Source organism: Solanum dulcamara, chromosome 1 (genome assembly GCF_947179165.1).
Source record: "Solanum dulcamara chromosome 1, daSolDulc1.2, whole genome shotgun sequence".
NCBI lineage: Eukaryota > Viridiplantae > Streptophyta > Magnoliopsida > Solanales > Solanaceae > Solanum > Solanum dulcamara.
Window position 1 is genome coordinate 5,860,224 of NC_077237.1, and position 18,499 is coordinate 5,878,722.

Below are 18,499 nucleotides of genomic sequence, written 5' to 3' on the forward strand. Positions count from 1 at the left end.
TTGATGATTTCTCCTTGACCAAATGTTTGACAGTCTTCTTATGAAGAGTCTGATATCATCAAGAAAAGAAGAAAGGTTCTTATATATCACCATTCAATTCATAAGACAGCTATTATAGCCTAAGTTGCACGGACTCTTCACTTTCAATACCGCACTCGTGTCAGATTCTCCAAAAATACACTACTTTTAGAGAATCCAACACGCACCCGTTGACATTTTTAAAGAGTCCGAGCAACATATATTATAGCTGCTTATCTGCCTGAAGATATATATAATACTATTGACACAAAAAAAATAGTGAAACAATGGTGGATGACACCCCTCACTGCCTACGCAACATATGGATTAGAGAATAAAAAGAGATTTATTAAAGAGGACGCACACCCTTCACTCTGTTCACGGTTAGCCGGGAACACCCCAACCCTACAGCCAAAAAAGGTAAGAGCCTAGCGAGGAAGCTTTTTTACCCATTCCTTCTCATCCTCTCAAATACAAATGTCAAGAAAGGGCACCGCCTTAAAAGATAAGATTCTTACAATGTAAACTGGTAAGTATTACTTACAGAGGATTTACATCTGTCAGGAGCAATTATTACAGCCATGGATCAACCTGGTTTTATAGCTCCATTAGACGATTTTCATGCATTCTGTTAACTTGAGAATGCTCTAATGTTGAACAACCAGTGAAACATACAAAGATGTACAAGCCTAATTTTCAAGCTCAATAATCTTCACCACAGATGAGTCACCAACTTTCTGGAAAACAACAACTCGGTCATGCACCTTTATAACACCAGCTGTTTTACCATGGTCTAGTGCAACCTTCAATATCGACTCATCAGTTGCATTTGTGGACTCAGCCTGAAGAAGGAAAGGACGAAGTCAATATTCTCGCCTCAGCACACCAAACATTCTAACAAGAAGAAAGAAGGTTACAGCAACTATGAAGTTGAAAAGGTCAGAAGGAAGATAAAATGCACTTCTGTTCCACCTATTATTTAATGTTGGAATGAAACGAGTCAACATTGAGTGTTAAAGAGCCTAAATTATTTAATGTTGGAATGAAACGAGTCAACATGGAGCGAAATATATAATCCCTCTATACCACTTTGTTTGTCATAGTTTGACTCGGCACGAAGTTTAAGGGAAAAAGAAAAGACTTAAAAACTTGTTGTCTAAACCATGCCATGACAATTGTGTGGCTATAAAAGCTTCTCATTAAAGAAATATTAAATTGTGTCATTCTTTTTTAAACAGGTATAAAGATATAGTGCGAAATAAAGCAGAACGGAGGGTGTAATAAGGATTCATATAGCCGACAACAACTACCTTGAATGATGTGTAGTTATTGTATTCTCTTACCTTTAATATTTTGCTCACAAGCTCACAAAATAATACAGAAGAACTAATACAAGATGAGATCAAGTGACATTGTTACACACTTCACAATTCCATGTTGGTTAACATAATCTTTTAATCAGTATACAGAGCTGCAGTAGATCTAGAAAGAAATCACTTATTTAGGGAGGAACAGAAGAAAAATTCATACCGGATGTCTTGGATCTGCAAGGATGGGGAAAACCCCTCTAACAATAAGAGATTGCCTAGCCTGTCATTTAAGTCATCAATGCAATCGCCAAATAAAATCAGTTTTATTTTCGATTTGCCATTGATACATCATCAATAATAATATGAATTAAAGAATGAAAAAAAGAAAAAGAAAGCATCAGAAGAAGAGCTTTATTGGCATCCCAATAAACCTTTTCTAACACCAAGCATCAGTCTATGTGATTAAGAAATAGTAGGGAAAAGTTGACAGTCTAACAGGATTCAAATAGTTGCTTCACATCAGAATTAGTGGGTGTTTGTCTGAACCACAGTTTTTGCAAAAACTGAGTTTTATTTTTTCAAGCAAACACCACCTTAGCATTTGACCAGAAAATAATGCACACGTTCATAGGAGGTAGAATGAATCAGATCCATCTCTAATAAGGATGTGTCATTATTGAACCATCTAGTCAGAAGAATAATATATCATCAATGAGTGGAAGCAGATGTACCACATTTTGTTAGGGACAAATCCATATAGCAGGAGCTTGACTTGTTATACGTATAGGTAAAGATGCACTTCAATTTGGCACACAAAACATGATGATAATATTAACAGACATATATGTAACACCTCGGAAGTCGGAAAGTTTAGTTGGAAAAGAAAATGCAGAAAAAGTTGTTGGTGCGAGGTCTATACGAAGCCATATACGGACCGTACAAAGTTATACGGTCCGTAGAAGGGCCTCATAGAAGGGGTCCTGAAAGTTGGAAATCTATCAGAGTTTTAGACGTTTTGTACGAGCCTACCTACTGACCGTATAAGGTTCTACGGTCCGTAGGAGTGGCCTTAGATGGAGATTCAGAGAGTTGAGTTTGGAACTTGAACAGGAAGAGAGGGTTATACGGTCCATAGAATGTTTTACGGACTGAGGAAGTGGGTCGTAGGAAGAACCTCTGAAACTTGGGGATTTCAGTACTTTGGGTCTACTGATGGTGTGTATGGGTCGTATAAAGGTCTACGGGTCGTAGAAGGGTCCTGTAGACCTTGGATCAGAAACTCAGAAACATCATATGATTTCTATGGACGGCTCTCTATGGGCCGTATAAGCTGCCGTCAGTTAATTCTTCAGGGGTATTTCAGTCAATTCCTATTCTTTTAATATCTAAGCTATGTCGTTTTGGACCTATTACCAAGACCTATAACTACCCTGCCGTAGACTCTGCCGTCAGTTAAATCAGCGTGCTTTGCTTGGTTAGTCCTCATGGTTCGAGGGCATGACCACCTTATGAGTTCCTGATGACTCTTCATTTTCAGACTTCATGCAGTTTCAATTTATTTCGTGAGCTCGGGCTTGTCCTATACAATACATATGATAGTAGAGACTATGTCAGACTAGTATGATTTCCGTTTTATCAGTCTTTATACTCAAATTTCTCTCCTATTGAGATTGTTATAATGACATTGCTATTGAGACTTATCTTCCGCTTTTAGTTTATTTGATTTATCTTGTTATCTTAAGTCATGCTTATGCTAAGAGGCTTGTTTAGGATCTTTTGGGATCAAATTTGTCGTGTCATGTCTAGGGTTGTAGCTTGGGTCGTGACAATATAAGTTGAAAAATACTATAAAAAAGAAGTCCTTTAGAGCCTGTTTTGAAAGCCACCCTAGTAATTGGATTTGATGTAATTGGATGTAATTACACTATCTAGCATGTTTGTTTGACCATGTAATTATTTGGTCATCAAGTAATTGGGTGTAATTGGCAGGGGTAATTACACTCTCCAATTCACAGGGGGAGGTTGTGAATTACTGGTAATTACATGATGTAATTACAAACTGGTTACTTTTTAAAGTTTTTTCTTGTATTTTTATTTTTTTCATTTCAATTTATTTTTTATTTTTACTATTTTAAATTCTTTTCTATTTTTATTATTCTAATATTTTCTAACAATATATTCTTTTATTTTATATTATTTATATTTCATTTCCTTCTTATTCTCAACATTTACTTCATGTGATTCCACGCAATTTTTAGTATTATCAATTTTTTAATTTATTTTGTGTTTATTTTTTTCATTAGCATAATTTTGTTAGTATTCTAATTTTTAAAATCAAAGTAAAATTCATTGTTGAATAAGGTTATAGACTTACATTTTCCTTTTTTTTAACTCATATTTATATATGTTATTTTGAAATTTGACATAAGAATATTATGTTAAATTTTTTATTTTGAATTTAGAACTTATGTTATATTTTCAGTTTCATTTGTTTTAGGAGTATTGACTCGATATTTCATATTGCAAGCTATTTTTTTTTAGTTAGACTTGATAGATTATCTTTTTGTCAAATGTTTTAATAGTTTTATGACATTATATTTATAATATTAATCTGTTTGTCAAACATACATTTCATGATGTTCATAGAAATCTTGTACTTTTAGTTTTTATGATTAATTTAATTAAAATATACTAATTTGAAAAATATAAATTAATTTTTTTATAATATTAGTTAAGAACATATGTCTATTAATTAATATATTTTCAAAAGACAATATATATCGTAAATATTTAATTTAATATCATTTATAAAGGCTTTTATTTGTCTAATATAAATTTTTAATTTTAGATAATTAACTTTTATTTTTAAAATTTAATATAATCTTATGAATACACTTGTGCAACCAAACAGTACACTGTGATTACATTATGACAAACAAACAGTCATCCTAATTACTAGATTGTGTAATTACTAGGCTGGTAATTACTACCCTAGTAATTACACCAATTTTAATTACCAAGTGGTTTTCCAACCAGACCCTTACGAAATATGCTTACCTGAAATGCACCACTGAATGTCCAGCGAAGCTGGTTCGTCTTGAGATGAGGAATGACAACAGATAACACTGGCATCGGTGGCCTATACTTAGCTATCAATCTGCAAAATCAGTTAAAGGTTATAAATTAAGTTTTCTGCACTAGAGAATGGACTTCAGAATGTGATGGCATTCTTTGGTGAGAAGACCTGGTAAAGATATCTTTTGACAGGAAAACACAATTTACATCAATGTGTAGCAAATATATGCTTGGAGCGAGAGAGGGAAGAGAAGAGAGACCTCGCAGCTCTCCCTGAAGAAGTGAAGCAGATAATAACAGATGCCTTGACCTGGATGGCAGCACGTACCTGAACCAAACAAAAGCAGAGCAGAGAGATTCATGTCAATATCAGAATCTTAAAGTCTATGACACTGTTTCCTCCTACCAAGCCGAAAGCTTAACTTGAGCAGCAGAAACAACATACCGCAGAGGAAGCAATAGATTCCAAATGAGTCATGGATTCTCCCACACACTTAACAGCCCTCTTAAAATAGACATCTTGATTATAAACCTTTTCTGCCTGAATATGGGAACTAATGTTAGCAGTAAAATTTATAAGAGAAACTCAGAATTATCATACAACCAGTGTTATCAAAGGCGAAAAGCACAAAAAGCTCTAAGGTCCATTGGGGCTTTAAGCGCAGAGCGCAAATAAAGTGTAGGCTTTAATGAAAAAAAGGAGCAAAACGAGAAAACGATACAAATATATATGTTTAGTCCAAGACCAATAATTATAAACATGAATGACAAATATATGACCAATGAAATTGAATAAAAAGTATGATAAAGTGAAATATCAATTGTTTAGTGTCACTTCTTCAAAAGAGGCTCATTGGCAAGGAAAAGTTTGCCTTAGAACCTTGATGACCACATTGAAGTGCACATAAAGCGAGGCGAAGCGCTCAACACGTTTTGACAACACTGCATACGACTACATTGAAATCAACAAGACACCGCCTTGGAAGGCACAAAGTGAATTTTAAGGCAAATATGAAACAAAAAATAAGGTTATGTCACAATGTCAGCCTTATGACTGATTGGTTACAGATTTGTTCCTCTCCTGTGCCATTTTGGCTAAATACAAACTCAACTAGAAAAATGTACTGGCTTAACCAACACACAGTCAACCAAATTCACAACCTTTAGTAGTTCATATGTCCCCTACCCAACAAAATGTGGTAGAAAATACACTTGAACCATGGTATATCCGAGTTCGGAAATTGAGCTTCTCTCCGTATTTCTCTTCGTTGCAAAGTGAATTCATCACTGAAGAGTTCCTTAAAAGAGAAGTAGATGGTGAAGATAGGTCTTATTAAATACAATTCCTAATTCATTTTTTCCATAGCTGCATGACTAATTCACACCATAGCAGCAATTGATTGTCCCCAACAACTTGCACTGAGCATGGCACATTTAAACTTACGTGTATGCTGGGAAAAATAGATGCGCCTGTGAGCCTACCCATGTACTTTGATGCATGCTAAGACTTCCCCACTTATGAACTGAAATCCTATCAAACATCTAGAACTTCCACTGTATATGATTAAAGTGCTTTTGGTGCATTCAATATCACTTTAGGGGGTATGCTTTAGAATATTTATCTGATCTTCAGAAGGAAAAGAATTTTAACAGTTCCACTATGAGTAAAGAATCAACATTGAATTCGACATAATCATGCTTTTTGTAAGGTAGGACCACAATCATGGTAATACGTCAACATAGCTTTTACTTTCTATGGCATCAATACAGTGGTACAGTAGTCTATTAACTGATATTTCTGATAGTAGGTGTACTTTGCGCTCCATATATATCATACTTGTTCAATATTACCAAAAATGTGACATTAAGTCGGTAGATTTCAGTAGAAATTGTACTCTGAAGGTTGATGATTACAGTTTTATAGTATAAAGAACAAATGACAGAACGGGGAAAAGAAGATTCAAAAAGGCAATCAGGGTGTCCATTGACAATGAATTCACAATGGTAGCATAAGCCATATGTAGAACAGCAATGAGGTAAGACTTACCTCTGCACAAATTTTACCAACAGTGGAAATAGTCTCAACAGGATATAGGCCTCTCAGGGTCTCTGCACCTAGAAGAATTGCATCACTACCTGAGATGAAAGAAAAATGATAAGAAGCATCTCGGAGACAAGGCCAAAAAAGGCACGTTTATACCTACCACAAGTATTTAGTATATATTCCACGTTGTTCGCATAGGAATCTAGTCTATCAAATTAATATGACAACAGGCCTGTCAAGAACAGAAGCTACCATCCAATACAGCATTGGCAACATCTGTTGCCTCAGCACGAGTGGGTCGCAAGTTATCAGTCATACTGTCCACAACACGAGTGACCACAGCAGGTTTCCCAGCCATATTGCACTTGTGAACAGCTGCCTTCTGAAATAGGAACACCTGGTAAATAATAGAATCTAGTTAGAACGAAAGGGCACCATGAAACAATCTAATGAAACAAAGAAAAATGCAACACTGAACCCATCAGGCACTATTCAATCACGGGTAGGTTATTCAAATATATTGTTAGCCCACATACAGTTCAATGAGAAGACTTCCATTTTATATGCCATTGCCTTTGCTTCTTAAGTGCATTGCCTCTCTTCCTCTGTCTTTAAAACTCAGTGTAGTCAAAGGTGTGCTTTAAGCGCACTTAAGCCCTAAAGTGAGACTCAAAACATGTTGAGCGCTTCGCCTCGCTTTATGTTCGCTTCAGTGTCGTCATCAAGGTTCTAAGGCAAAATTTTCCTTGCCAATGAGCTTCTTCTGAAGAAGTGACACAAACAATTGATATTTCACTTTATCGTAGTTTTTTTTCAATTTCTTTGGTCATATATTTGTCATTCATGTTTATAATTATTAGTCTTGGACTAAACATAAATATTTGTGTTTTTTGTCCCTTTGCACCTTTTTCGTTAAAGCCTTTATTTGCGCTTTGAGAGCCCCAACAGAACTTAGACCTTTTTTGCACTTTTCGCCTTTGATAACACTGCTTTACATTAGTAACAAATCAATGCTCAACCTTTATATAGCATAAAAATGTTTTATGATGTCCGCCTTTACTCTTCTCGATACAACTTTTCCATATTTTGTTCCCAATTGAAACTCCATGTCATCATTCAAGCTAGTACTATAGAAAATGTTTAATTATGAACTAACATCCATGAATTGAAGTCATGCTCCAGCAACTGAAAATTTGATTTCCAGCTTGTTCTTAGGTGCAACAACTGTTCCTTCGTGTAATAATGAGAAGAAAGCAAAAATTGAAGATGTTTTGGCTGGCTTTGTCAGATTCATTCTTTGATGTAACTACGAGCTGAACCTCTCACTCACTGCATATAGAGCAAATGTCACTGGAAAGCATCAACTATAACAACTATCAAGGAGCAAAGGTGACCTCCTCGAGAATTCTGCTACTGAGAAGACGAAAGTTTTCTAGGAACTAAGTGACAAGAATGGAAGGTCTTGACACCACTATAATATCAATCATTAGATGTCATTAAGATACTATTAAGGTAGCTTTTTGCACCTTTTTTGACCCAAAACACATAAAAAGTATCTCATTATATGTTGCCTCAACATTTCAGAACGTGTTCAGATATCATGGTGTACTGAGGGCATATTGGTCAATTTTCACTGCTTTTCGAACACTTTTTGGCTTTTCTTTTATGTCTTTCTTTCTTTCTTCATTTTTATTTTTTTTGGCTTCTCCGGCGAAATTCTTTTTTTTTCTCCTCCTCTCTATTATACAATTCTCTATTGTCAAGTATTATCTCGTTGCTTGTATTTTTTGGATTTATTTGTTATCAGTTTTTCACTTCGTAGTTCATATCATTTTAGTGGCTTTGGCTACTGATGGTGGACTAGGGTCATGTCCTCAATTGGGGTTGAAGGCGAGGGGAAATAGTGGTAAGAGGGAGATGGGTTTTCGTAAATTGAGAGTAGGATCGTGGAACAAAGGGGGTCCCTTATAGGGAAGTCCATCGAGCTAGTGAAGAGTCTTAAGAGGAGAAAGATTAATATAGCTAGTGTCTAGGAGACTAGATGGGTAGGTTCCAAAGCTCGGGATATGGACGGATTTAAATTATGGTAAGGAGGCTCAAGATATAGGAATGGAGTAGGTATTCTAGTCGATGCGGATCTTAGGGAGTGTGTGGTGGAGGTAAAGAGGATCAGTGATAGGATGATGTTTATTAAGCTAGTTATAGACGGGCTTATTGTGAACGTTGTTAGTGCGTATGCACCCCATGTGGGCCTGGATGAAGAAGTCAAACGGCTCTTTTAGGAGGATTTGGATGAGGTAGTGAGAGGTATACCGAGTACCAAAAAGATTTTCATTGATGGAGATTTCAATGGTCATATCAGTACAACTTCTAATGATTTTGATGATGCCCATGGAGGCTTTGGTTTTGGGGAAAGGAATGGCGGCAGGGTATCTCTCCTGGAGTTTGCTAAAGCTTTTGAGTTGGTTATTGCTAACTCGTGTTTTCTGAAAAGGAATAACCAATTGGTCACTAGCACGGTAGCTAGGACTCAGATTGACTACTTCTCCAGAAGGGTGATAGAGGTCTTTGTAAGGATAGCAAGGTTATTCCGAGTGAAATATTACTATCCCTGGTGATGAACTTGGAGATTAAAAGGGATAGGAGAAAAAAGACCCGTTATGACCGACCAAGGATTAGATGGAGGCCTAACCCCCGCCCGTTCTCGAGAGATGGGGAGAAGTTAATTGGTTTAGGGGCCTGGAGTAGTAGCGGGGATGTTTAACAACATGTGGGACATGACTGTTGGTTGCATTAGAAAAGCAGCTACCGAGGTTCTAGGGGTATCGAGAGAAATTTTTAGTGGTCGTCAAGGAGATTGGCGGTGAAATGGAAAAGTACAAGGCAAAGTGAAAGCTAAGAAGGTTGCCTATACGGAGTGGTTGGAGTGCGTGGATAAGGAGGAGAAGAGTGGGCTTAAAGATATCTATAAGAAGACGAAGACGGAAGCGAAATCGACGGTCACCAGTGCTAAGACAGCAGCTTTTAAACGCTTATATGTCGAGTTAGGGGGAAAAGGTGGGGATAAGAGATTGTATAGGCTCGCCAAAGCGAGAGAAAAAAGCCTGAGACCTGGATCTAGTAAAGTGCATCAAGGACGAGGAAGGTGAAACGTTAGTGGATGCAACCTCTATCAAGCAAAAGTGGCACGCTTACTTCCACCAACTCTTAAATGAAAAGGGGGACAGAGACATTGTACCGGGTGATTTGGCGTACTCTCATAGTCTTCCAGACTTTGGGTACTACAGGTGTTTTAGGGTTAAGGAGGTTAGACGTGCTATTAGCAAGATGAGGAGGGGGAGAACAACCGGGCCTGATGAGATTCCGGTGGACTTTTGGAAGAACACTGACAAGGCAGGTTTGGAGTGGTTAACTAAGTTGTTTAATGTTATTTTGAAGACTGCTAAGATGCCCGATGAATGGAGGTGGAGTACTATGGTTCCATTGTACAAGAACAATGGTGATATCCAAAACTGTAATAATTATAGGGGTATCAAATTCCTAAGCCACACTATGAAGATTTGGGAGAGAGTGGTGGAGATGAGGGTGAGGAGAGGAGTGTCAATCTCAGAGAATCAGTTCGGATTCATGCCGGGGCAGTCGACTACTGAAGCAATCCATCTTATGCGGAGACTGGTAGAGAAATTTAGAGAAAGAAAAAGGGATCTCCATATGGTATTCATTGACCTTGAAAAGGCCTATAACAAAGTTTCGAGGGATGTTCTCTGGAGGTGTCTAGATGCTAAAGGTGTCCCGATGGTGTATATTAGGATGATAAAGGACATGTATGCTGGAGCCAAGACTCGAGTTAGGACGATGGAAGGTGATTCAGAGCATTTTCTTGTGGAGATGGGACTACATCAGGGATCTGTACTGACTCCTTTTCTTTTTGCCTTGGTGATGAATGAGCTGACACGGTTTATTCAGGAGGAGGTTCCATGGTGTATGTTATTTGCGGACGACATAGTTTTGATTGATGAGACTCAGGACAGAGCTAATGATAGATTGGAGGTTTGGAGACAAACTCTGGAGTCCAAAGGGTTCATATTGAGCAAGACCAAAACAGAATACTTTGAGTGCAAATTTAGTGTTGCGATGGATGAAGAGGACATGGAAGTGAGTCTTTCCACTTAACTTATCCCCAAGACAGAAAGCTTTAAATATCTTGGATCCATCATCTAGAGTAGTGGGGACATCGATGATGATGTCACGCATCGCATTAGGGCAGCGTGGATGAAATGGAGGCTTGCCTCTGGAGTCCTGTGTGATAAGAAAGTACCATCTAAACTTAAAAGTAAGTTCTACAGAATGGTGGTTAGACCGGCGTTGTTATATGGAGTGAAGTGCTAGCCAGTAAAGAATTTTCATGTTCAGAAGATGCATGTTGTGGAGATGAGGATGTTGAGATGGATGTGTGGACACACTAGGAGTGCTAAGATTAGGAATGAAGTTATTCGGGAGAAGGTGGGAGTGGCCTCTGTGGCAGACAAGATGAGAGAAGCAAGACTGAGATGACTTTGGGCATGTGCGAAGGAGGAGTGTCGACGCCCCAATTAGGAGGTGCGAGCGGTTAGCTTTGGGGGTTAGGCAGAGGGGTAGGGTTAGACCGAAAAAGTATTGGAGAGAGGTAATTAGACAAGATGTGGCGCTACTCCATATCACCGAGGACATGACCTTAGATAGAAAGGAGTGGAGGTCGCGGATTAGGGTAGAAGGCTAGTAGGGATAGAATAGTGTCTTGCCGTGTGTCATTTTAGGGTGGTCGTAGGTCTAGGTGTGCCTATATAGTTATGTTGTTATTGTCTTTGATTATCACATTACTTGGATATAGTTATTGTTCTTGTCTAGTAAAATTTGCATCGCTTTTCATTTTTTGCCATTATGCTTGGGACTATGACTTTTGAGCCGAAGGTCTTTCGGAAACAGCCTCTCTATCTCCATGAGGTAGTGGTAAGGTCTGCGTACATCCTACCCTCCTCAGACCCCACTTGTGGGATTTCACTGGGTATGTTGTTGTTGTTGTTGTAACCTTACTTGAGCCAAGGGTCTTTCGGAAAAAACCTCGCTACCTTCACAAAGTAGGGGTAAGGTCTATGTACACACCACTCTCCCTAGACCCACTTTGTGGGATTACACTTCATATGTTGTTGTTGTTGCTTTCTCAACCTTTAATTTGAAGTTCGAGTCACAACGCATTTTTATGTAGATTATAACATTTTTCTTAAATCAATAACATAAAGGAGTCATAGATTATCGCCCTTTCTAGGAAAGAGATTGGTCAAATAAAACAGTGTGACATCTAAGTCTGAATTAATTCACTAAATTATCTGAAGCCACGCAATACATTTTAGTACTCTAAGTAAGAGAACACTGCCTCATGGATGTACGTCAAATGGGATCCCATTTATTTTCGCATAATCCACAGTATCACTTTTCATCCCTAACATAAAATTCACTCACATCCACCCCCAAAAAAAATAATCTATGTACCATTTGGTGTTTGAATTGGTAGATCATTTGAATGTCCATTAATGATATGCCACTTTAATGAGGGGGCTGTTTATCATCATCAATAATATGTCACCAGAAAAGACTGAGGAGAATTCACTGGACCTTCTCAGGTGGTAGATCTATCCCTAAATTTCCACGAGAGAGAATGATGCCATCAGCTTCTCTGAGAATCTCGTCAAAGTTGCCCATTCCCTATAAGCAAATGCAAGGGAAATTTTATACAAACTACATTGTAAACTCAAAACTACAGTGCAGTTCTTTTTATGAATAAATCCCAATTCAACAGGTAACTAACCTCCACATTTTCTATCTTAGCAAAAATCTGCGTTTGATTAAGATCACCCAGCTTAGATAGAAATTCACGAGCCTGAACAAGAACATGAAGAACCACAAGATTGTTACAAGATATGCTTATTCACTGCTGAAGTGATTGCATAGGAGAAGTCCAGATCTTACATAGGTAAGAAAAATGCTGAAATTAATAAAGTGGAAAACAAAATTCTATAAAATGGCCTTACATGTCGAACATCTTCAGCATGTCGCGTGTATGACAGTGAAAGGATATCTATTTTGTTTCGAAAAGCCCAACTGCTTAAAACCTAAAATGATTACAAGATGTACAGCGAAAATTTTACCGTTAGAATATCATAGTTCTAAACAAAAGTTGGCCAGTAAGTTCTGCAGAGTTGTTTTTAAACTGTACAATGTGAACCTTAATGAGCAAACAAATTGTCATTCCCAAAATAACCATAAGTATTTGGTTTTTGTACTGCCTACACTAAATACTTGGATCTCTCAGACCAATTTGATGTGAAATAAATTTAGAGAGAGTGAAAGACTAATTGCAAAATGATAGTCTTCGATATTAGGTAACAACAGACCTCCTTATCTTTGTCAGTGAGAGTTGGCAACTCAATACGGATCTGGGAGACATGTAATGTGTACAATAGTCCGGCCAAGGTGGCAGAATTTTTAATCAAGCAAACTACATCCTCTCCTTCAACCTCTGTAACCTGCATTGAGGGGAACTCTTGAGATCAGAAATTTAACTAGTATAACATTGACCACATCCTGTGCATCTTTTTCACATTGATTTCCTGCATCAGAAGAAAGTCTAAATGGAAGGCCCATGCAACTCTAAGAGTACCTACACTATGCTGTCACAAGTGATAGCAAAGTACCATACTCTAGCATTGGCTCTCTCTCTCACACACACAGAGACGCGCATGAACATGCGGGCACACATTATTTTGGTGGTGTCGTGTGTTGTGGGAAGGGGTAGAGAGGACTGCACAGTGATGGCTTACAAAGTTTTCTCACATTTCTAAAACGAAATAAAAATGATCATCTCGCTGGTTCAAACATTAAGTTATTTGTTTTTCAAGGCTGCCTCACCTCTAGCCACACAGAGGTAGTCTCACTTCCCGTGAACAAGTACTGACCAATGAAAATAGTATCTCCATTCTTCACTGACTGCAAAATCATGAAAACTGAGTATCAGAACATGTCATGGTTCATGCAAAGTGAATGCAAAGATGGGAACTAAAATTCAGTATGCTTCTACGTTTACAGTCTCGGATGTAATTTCCATCTATCACTTTAACTTTCGAGATTGGATTTTATTTTTGATACACTTGTCATCGGTTGATTCCCCAGTTCAACAGAAGCCTTCGCATCCTTAAGCCCATATGTCTCTTGATCACCAACCCACTGCAACCTTGTTTTAGGGTCCACAACTCTAATCGCCATGCACATTAATAGCTACAGTTTGCTGATGATCAATTAAGGGATTGACTAACCTAAATTTCCCTGAAAAAGTAAAAAGGTCCAATTTGAGAACTAACATGATGTGAATAGCACACCGGTCCATCTCCTACTACTACTACCATTCCCCTGATAAGAGTCGATTCAACCTCAAATGTACTTTTATGTATGTTATGCTATAGGAAGCCTGGAGGTGCAGTTCCAATAAACTTCCAGAAATGACATACTTTTTCCCAAGGGAAATTACCTTTGATAGGCCACTAAAATTTATTGGCAGTAGATTTGGTGTAGCCTCTTTATCTTGATTAGGTGTCAGGACAACTAAGGAATCTGCTTGGAGTGAAATTGGGTGTTCGCTCTTATTGACAACTTGTAATTCAGGACCACCAGTGTCTAGCATAACCTGAAAAGAGAAGGAGAATAGTTGGTCATAACCATTTTTAGAGGTTATATATTCAGACATATAAACAGAGAATTTCAACTTGGTATGAATAGCAGGAGCAACGAGCTTACCGCACAGAGCTTCTTCGACTTTTTGATAGCTGCCCTTAGATTTTCCAATGTCTCTTGGTGAAATTCGGCATCTCCCCATGAAAAGTCAAATCGTGCCACTAATATACACAACAAGAAAATTATTGGCTCAGTGGTGTCAATGTTCTTGATCAGCTTAGTTCCAGCCACTCAACATCTTTCCAAACAAAGGAGCACACGGAAGGCTACTAACAAGCTTTTGAAAAACACCATTTTAAGTGTTATGGACTGAAGTTGTAAAACTTACTTACACAACCAGGTCACAAATTAGGTAATTACAAGTAAATCTCTTGATAAGTATAAATGGGTAATCTGATTAAAATGGTAACTAACATGCAATCGCAGGTTAAAATTCACTAAATCGTTACACTAATAGTATATATAACTTAAATCTATTTCCACCATATTCTAACACTCAATTAAGCCTGCTCTATTTGTCTAGTTCATTTCCCATCCTGAATTATATCAAACCATACTTGGTAGGATGCAAGTAGCAATTTGGTTTACAACAACAACCCAGTGAAATCCCACAACATGGGGTCTGGGGAGGGTAGAATGTACGCAGACCTTACTCCTACCAAGGTAGGACGGTTGTTTTCTGGAGACCCTCGGCTCAGTAAAAGCATAAACGCATTAAAAAAATGTTAGATAAGAATAGGAAATTAAAAGCTTTATGAGAAAAACAACAAACAAATAACGAATAGATAACAAATAAATACAAATAAATAAATACAAATAACAAATAACGAATAAATAAATAATGAAAGCGTCACAGATAAAATAGAGTAATCAAAGCATAGAAAGTAATAAATAATAACAGAAATAACAGAAATCAGAAATCAAGGCGCAAGAGATCGTAATGCACTACTACGCCTACGGATAGAGAAGAATAATGAGACTATGAACTAGCCTTCTACCCTAATGTGGATCCTCCACACCCTCCTATCTAAGGTCATGTCCTCCGTAAGCTGTAACTGCGTCATCTCCTGTCTAATCACCTATCCCCAATACTTCTTCGGTCTACCTCTACCTCTTCTGTAACCATCCATGGCCAGCCCCTCACACCTCCGCACTGGGGCATCTGTGTCTCTCCTCTTCACATGTCCAAACCATCTCAGTCGCATTTTCCGCATCTTGTCTTCCACCGAGGCCACTCCTACCTTGTCCCGAATAGCCTCATTTCTAATCCTGTCGCTCCTGGTGTGCCCACACATCCATCTCAGCATTCTCATTTCGGCAACTTTCATCTTTTAAATGTGAGAAGTCTTAACTGGCCAACACTCCGCCCCATACAACATAGCCGGTCTAACCACCACTTTATAGAACTTGCCCTTAAGTTTTGGTGGCACCTTCTTGTCACATAGCACTCCGGAAGCGAGCCTCCATTTCATCCACCCTACCCCAATACGATGTGTGACATCATCGTCAATCTCCCCGCTGCCTTGCATGATAGAAGCTTCATATCCATCCCCGGACGAAAGTAACCTTCTTTTTTTTTTTGAAGCTTGATTTAGTTGTTCTAATTGTCAGACCCAAGATACTTGCAACTACTTCTCTTTTGGATGGTCTGGGCACCAAGCCTAACTTTCACGCCAACCTCCTAAGGTGTCTCACTGAACTTGCACTCTAAGTACTCTGTCTTGGTCCTACTCAACTTAAACCCTTTAGACTCCAAGGTACGTCTCCAATCCTCCAGCTTAGCGTTAACTCTGCTGCGAGTCTCATCGATCAGGACTATGTCATCCGCGAAAAGCATACACCATGGCACCTCACCTTGAATTTGTCGCGTCAATCCATCTATCACCAAGGCAAATAAAAAAGGACTAAGAGCTGATCCTTGATACAACCCCATCACCACTGGAAAGTGCTCTGAGTCCCCTCCTACTATCCTTACCCTGGTTTTGGCTCCCTCATACGTGTCCTTGATCACCCTAATATATGCCACAAGTACACCTTTAGCCTCCAAACATGTCCATAGTATTTCTCTTGGGACTTTATCATAAGCCTTTTCTAGGTCGATGAATACCATATGCAAGTCCCTCTTCCTCTCCCTATGTTGCTCCACCAGTCTCCTCATAAGATGGATGGCGTCTGTAGTTGAGCGTCCCGGCATAAATCCAAACTGGTTCTCTGAAATAGACACGTCTCTCCTCACCCTCATCTCCACCACTCTTTCCCACACTTTCATAGTATGACTTAGTAGCTTGATACCTCTATAGTTGTTGCAACTCTGGATATCCCCTTTGTTTTTGTATAAAGGGATCATTACGCTCGACCTCCATTCTTCGGGCATCGTTGCTGTTTTAAAGATGACATTAAATAACCTAGTCAACCACTCCAAACCTACCGAGCTCGCGCTCTTTCAAAATTCCCCAGGAATCTCGTCAGATCCCGTTGCTCTTCCCCAGCGCATCCTACGAACGACACTCTTAACCTCCTCGACTTTAATACTCCTGCAATACCCAAAATCGCGATGCCTCCCTGTATGTTCTAAATCTCCCAACACAAAGTCTATGTCCCCTTCCTATTTCAATTTGGGTTACAAATGTAAAACAGGTAAATTACTTGTGCGGAAATATTTTCCACAGTTTTACTTACATTACAGAGACATTCTTTTTTTTGGAAAAAAAAATAACAACAAAAAATCTCTCTATATACACATATATAGAAAATGCAGATGTCTTAGTGTAAGCCTCCCCTGATTTGATGTCCATTAGTTCCTTTTTCTTAGTTTTCTGAAGTTCCCCTTTTTTCTTATTGACAAGTGACAACATTTGGAGCCTTGGCACAATGGAAAAAGTTGTTGCAGTGTCACCAGGAGGTCACAGGTTCACGTTGGGGAAATACTCTCTTGCAAAAATGCAAGATAAGACCCAATCTGGTCTGCCCCTTCCCCAACTTACACATAATGCGAGGTTAGTACTCCAGGTTGCCCTTTATAATAATTTCAAAAAAAAATTCAAACATATTCATTTTAGTTACTCAAATGGCCAATTTAACACTACACAGACATCAACTCTGCCCCCATAGCTAGTGCTTGAATATGATACCATACCAGACATTCCCGATTTGAGGCAACTAGAGATAATCTCCACCGAACGTGATTTTGGACCTAGCGTGCCGACAATCTTCGTCATTGCTGGAAAAAAAGTCTGCAAAATCAAAATTTAACAAATCAACAACAACAACAACGACAACAGGATACCCAATGTAATCCCACAAGTGGGATGTAAGAGGGTAGCGTGTATCCAAACCTTACCCCTACCTCAAGAGGTAGAGAGGTTGTCTCCAATAGACCCTCGACTCAACAAAAAACATAAGAAAGCACTCGGGAAAGGGAAAAGGAATACCAGAAGTGAAGAAACTAGATAAAATACTAAAGATAGCATGATAGAGTATTTTGAAGAGAAAAAAAAAGGAATAGTATCTACAACAAAATAAGACTATAATTTTTTTATTTTATTTTTATGATGATCGTGGTGTTCGGGCCAGATTCCATGAGATTCATGGCACCTCCCACTAGCAACACACACCAGATAACTTTGTCCACTAAGGCTAGAAGATATGAAAAAAATCAGCTAGTGTTTTCCTATCTCTCGGTAGGATTTGAACATGAGACTTCATAGTTCTAAACCACTTGGCCACACCTTTGGGTGCATAATACTACAATAATTGAAGTACAAGAAATAAAATATAGTAACAGAAATCGAAAGAACAAGAAACTACCAAAGTAATGCTACAACTACTAGTAAATTTAACAGATCATAAAACACAAATCAAACAACAACAATCACTTCAAGCTCATAGCATCTGCAAGCACATTACGAAAACAATTCTCCCAAAAAGAAACACAAACTCCACAACTAAAGAGTAAAAAGCCTCATAAATAACAAACCTAAATTGACCAGAATTATGAATCTACAGAGAATCAAACAAACTCAAATTCAAGTAGTAGAATTTACTCACAGGCTTTGATGGCTCGAGAATCGAAGGCATCCGAATCGGTTCTTCGAGGAGCAAGTTCGTGGAGTGCATATTTCCGGTAGCCGGTCGTCACTGCAGCTGCGATGAGTTAATGAGCTCAGCTCAGAGAGAGAATAGAATAATGGAGGTAGCAAAAATGCTAAAAATAGTAGACTACTGTAACAAAAATGCTTTTGGTGAGTGAGGCCGGGAAATAGATATATTTTAAATAACTTTTCGATTT

The 18,499-nt window shown here is 38.3% G+C and overlaps 1 protein-coding gene across 1 annotated transcript; it reads right to left on the reverse strand.

Moving 5' to 3' along the window:
• Window positions 1-498: 498 nt before the first annotated feature.
• Window positions 499-18,499, reverse strand: LOC129899619 (pyruvate kinase 1, cytosolic-like). The gene is made up of 16 exons (XM_055974633.1): window positions 18,259-18,499; window positions 17,348-17,444; window positions 14,275-14,372; window positions 14,009-14,164; window positions 13,393-13,470; window positions 12,879-13,010; window positions 12,516-12,596; window positions 12,293-12,364; window positions 12,100-12,189; window positions 6,700-6,844; window positions 6,451-6,539; window positions 4,849-4,944; window positions 4,664-4,731; window positions 4,386-4,485; window positions 1,549-1,608; window positions 499-860 (listed from the first exon to the last, which is right to left on the reverse strand). Exons 1-16 carry the CDS (start codon window positions 18,325-18,327, stop codon window positions 708-710), a joined length of 1,584 nt encoding a protein of 527 aa, XP_055830608.1. The 5' UTR covers window positions 18,328-18,499; the 3' UTR covers window positions 499-707.

Bases quoted from the DNA above. Each gene is read 5' to 3' on its own strand.
- LOC129899619 (XM_055974633.1), bottom strand. From the start codon at position 18,327: ATGCACTCCACGAACTTGCTCCTCGAAGAACCGATTCGGATGCCTTCG. The intron at 4,732-4,848 runs GTATGTTGTTTC...TGTTTGGTTCAG, and splicing joins AATCTATTGCTTCCTCTGCG to GTACGTGCTGCCATCCAGGT. The intron at 861-1,548 runs GTATGAATTTTT...TTCCTTCTTCAG, and splicing joins TTGCAGATCCAAGACATCCG to GCTGAGTCCACAAATGCAAC.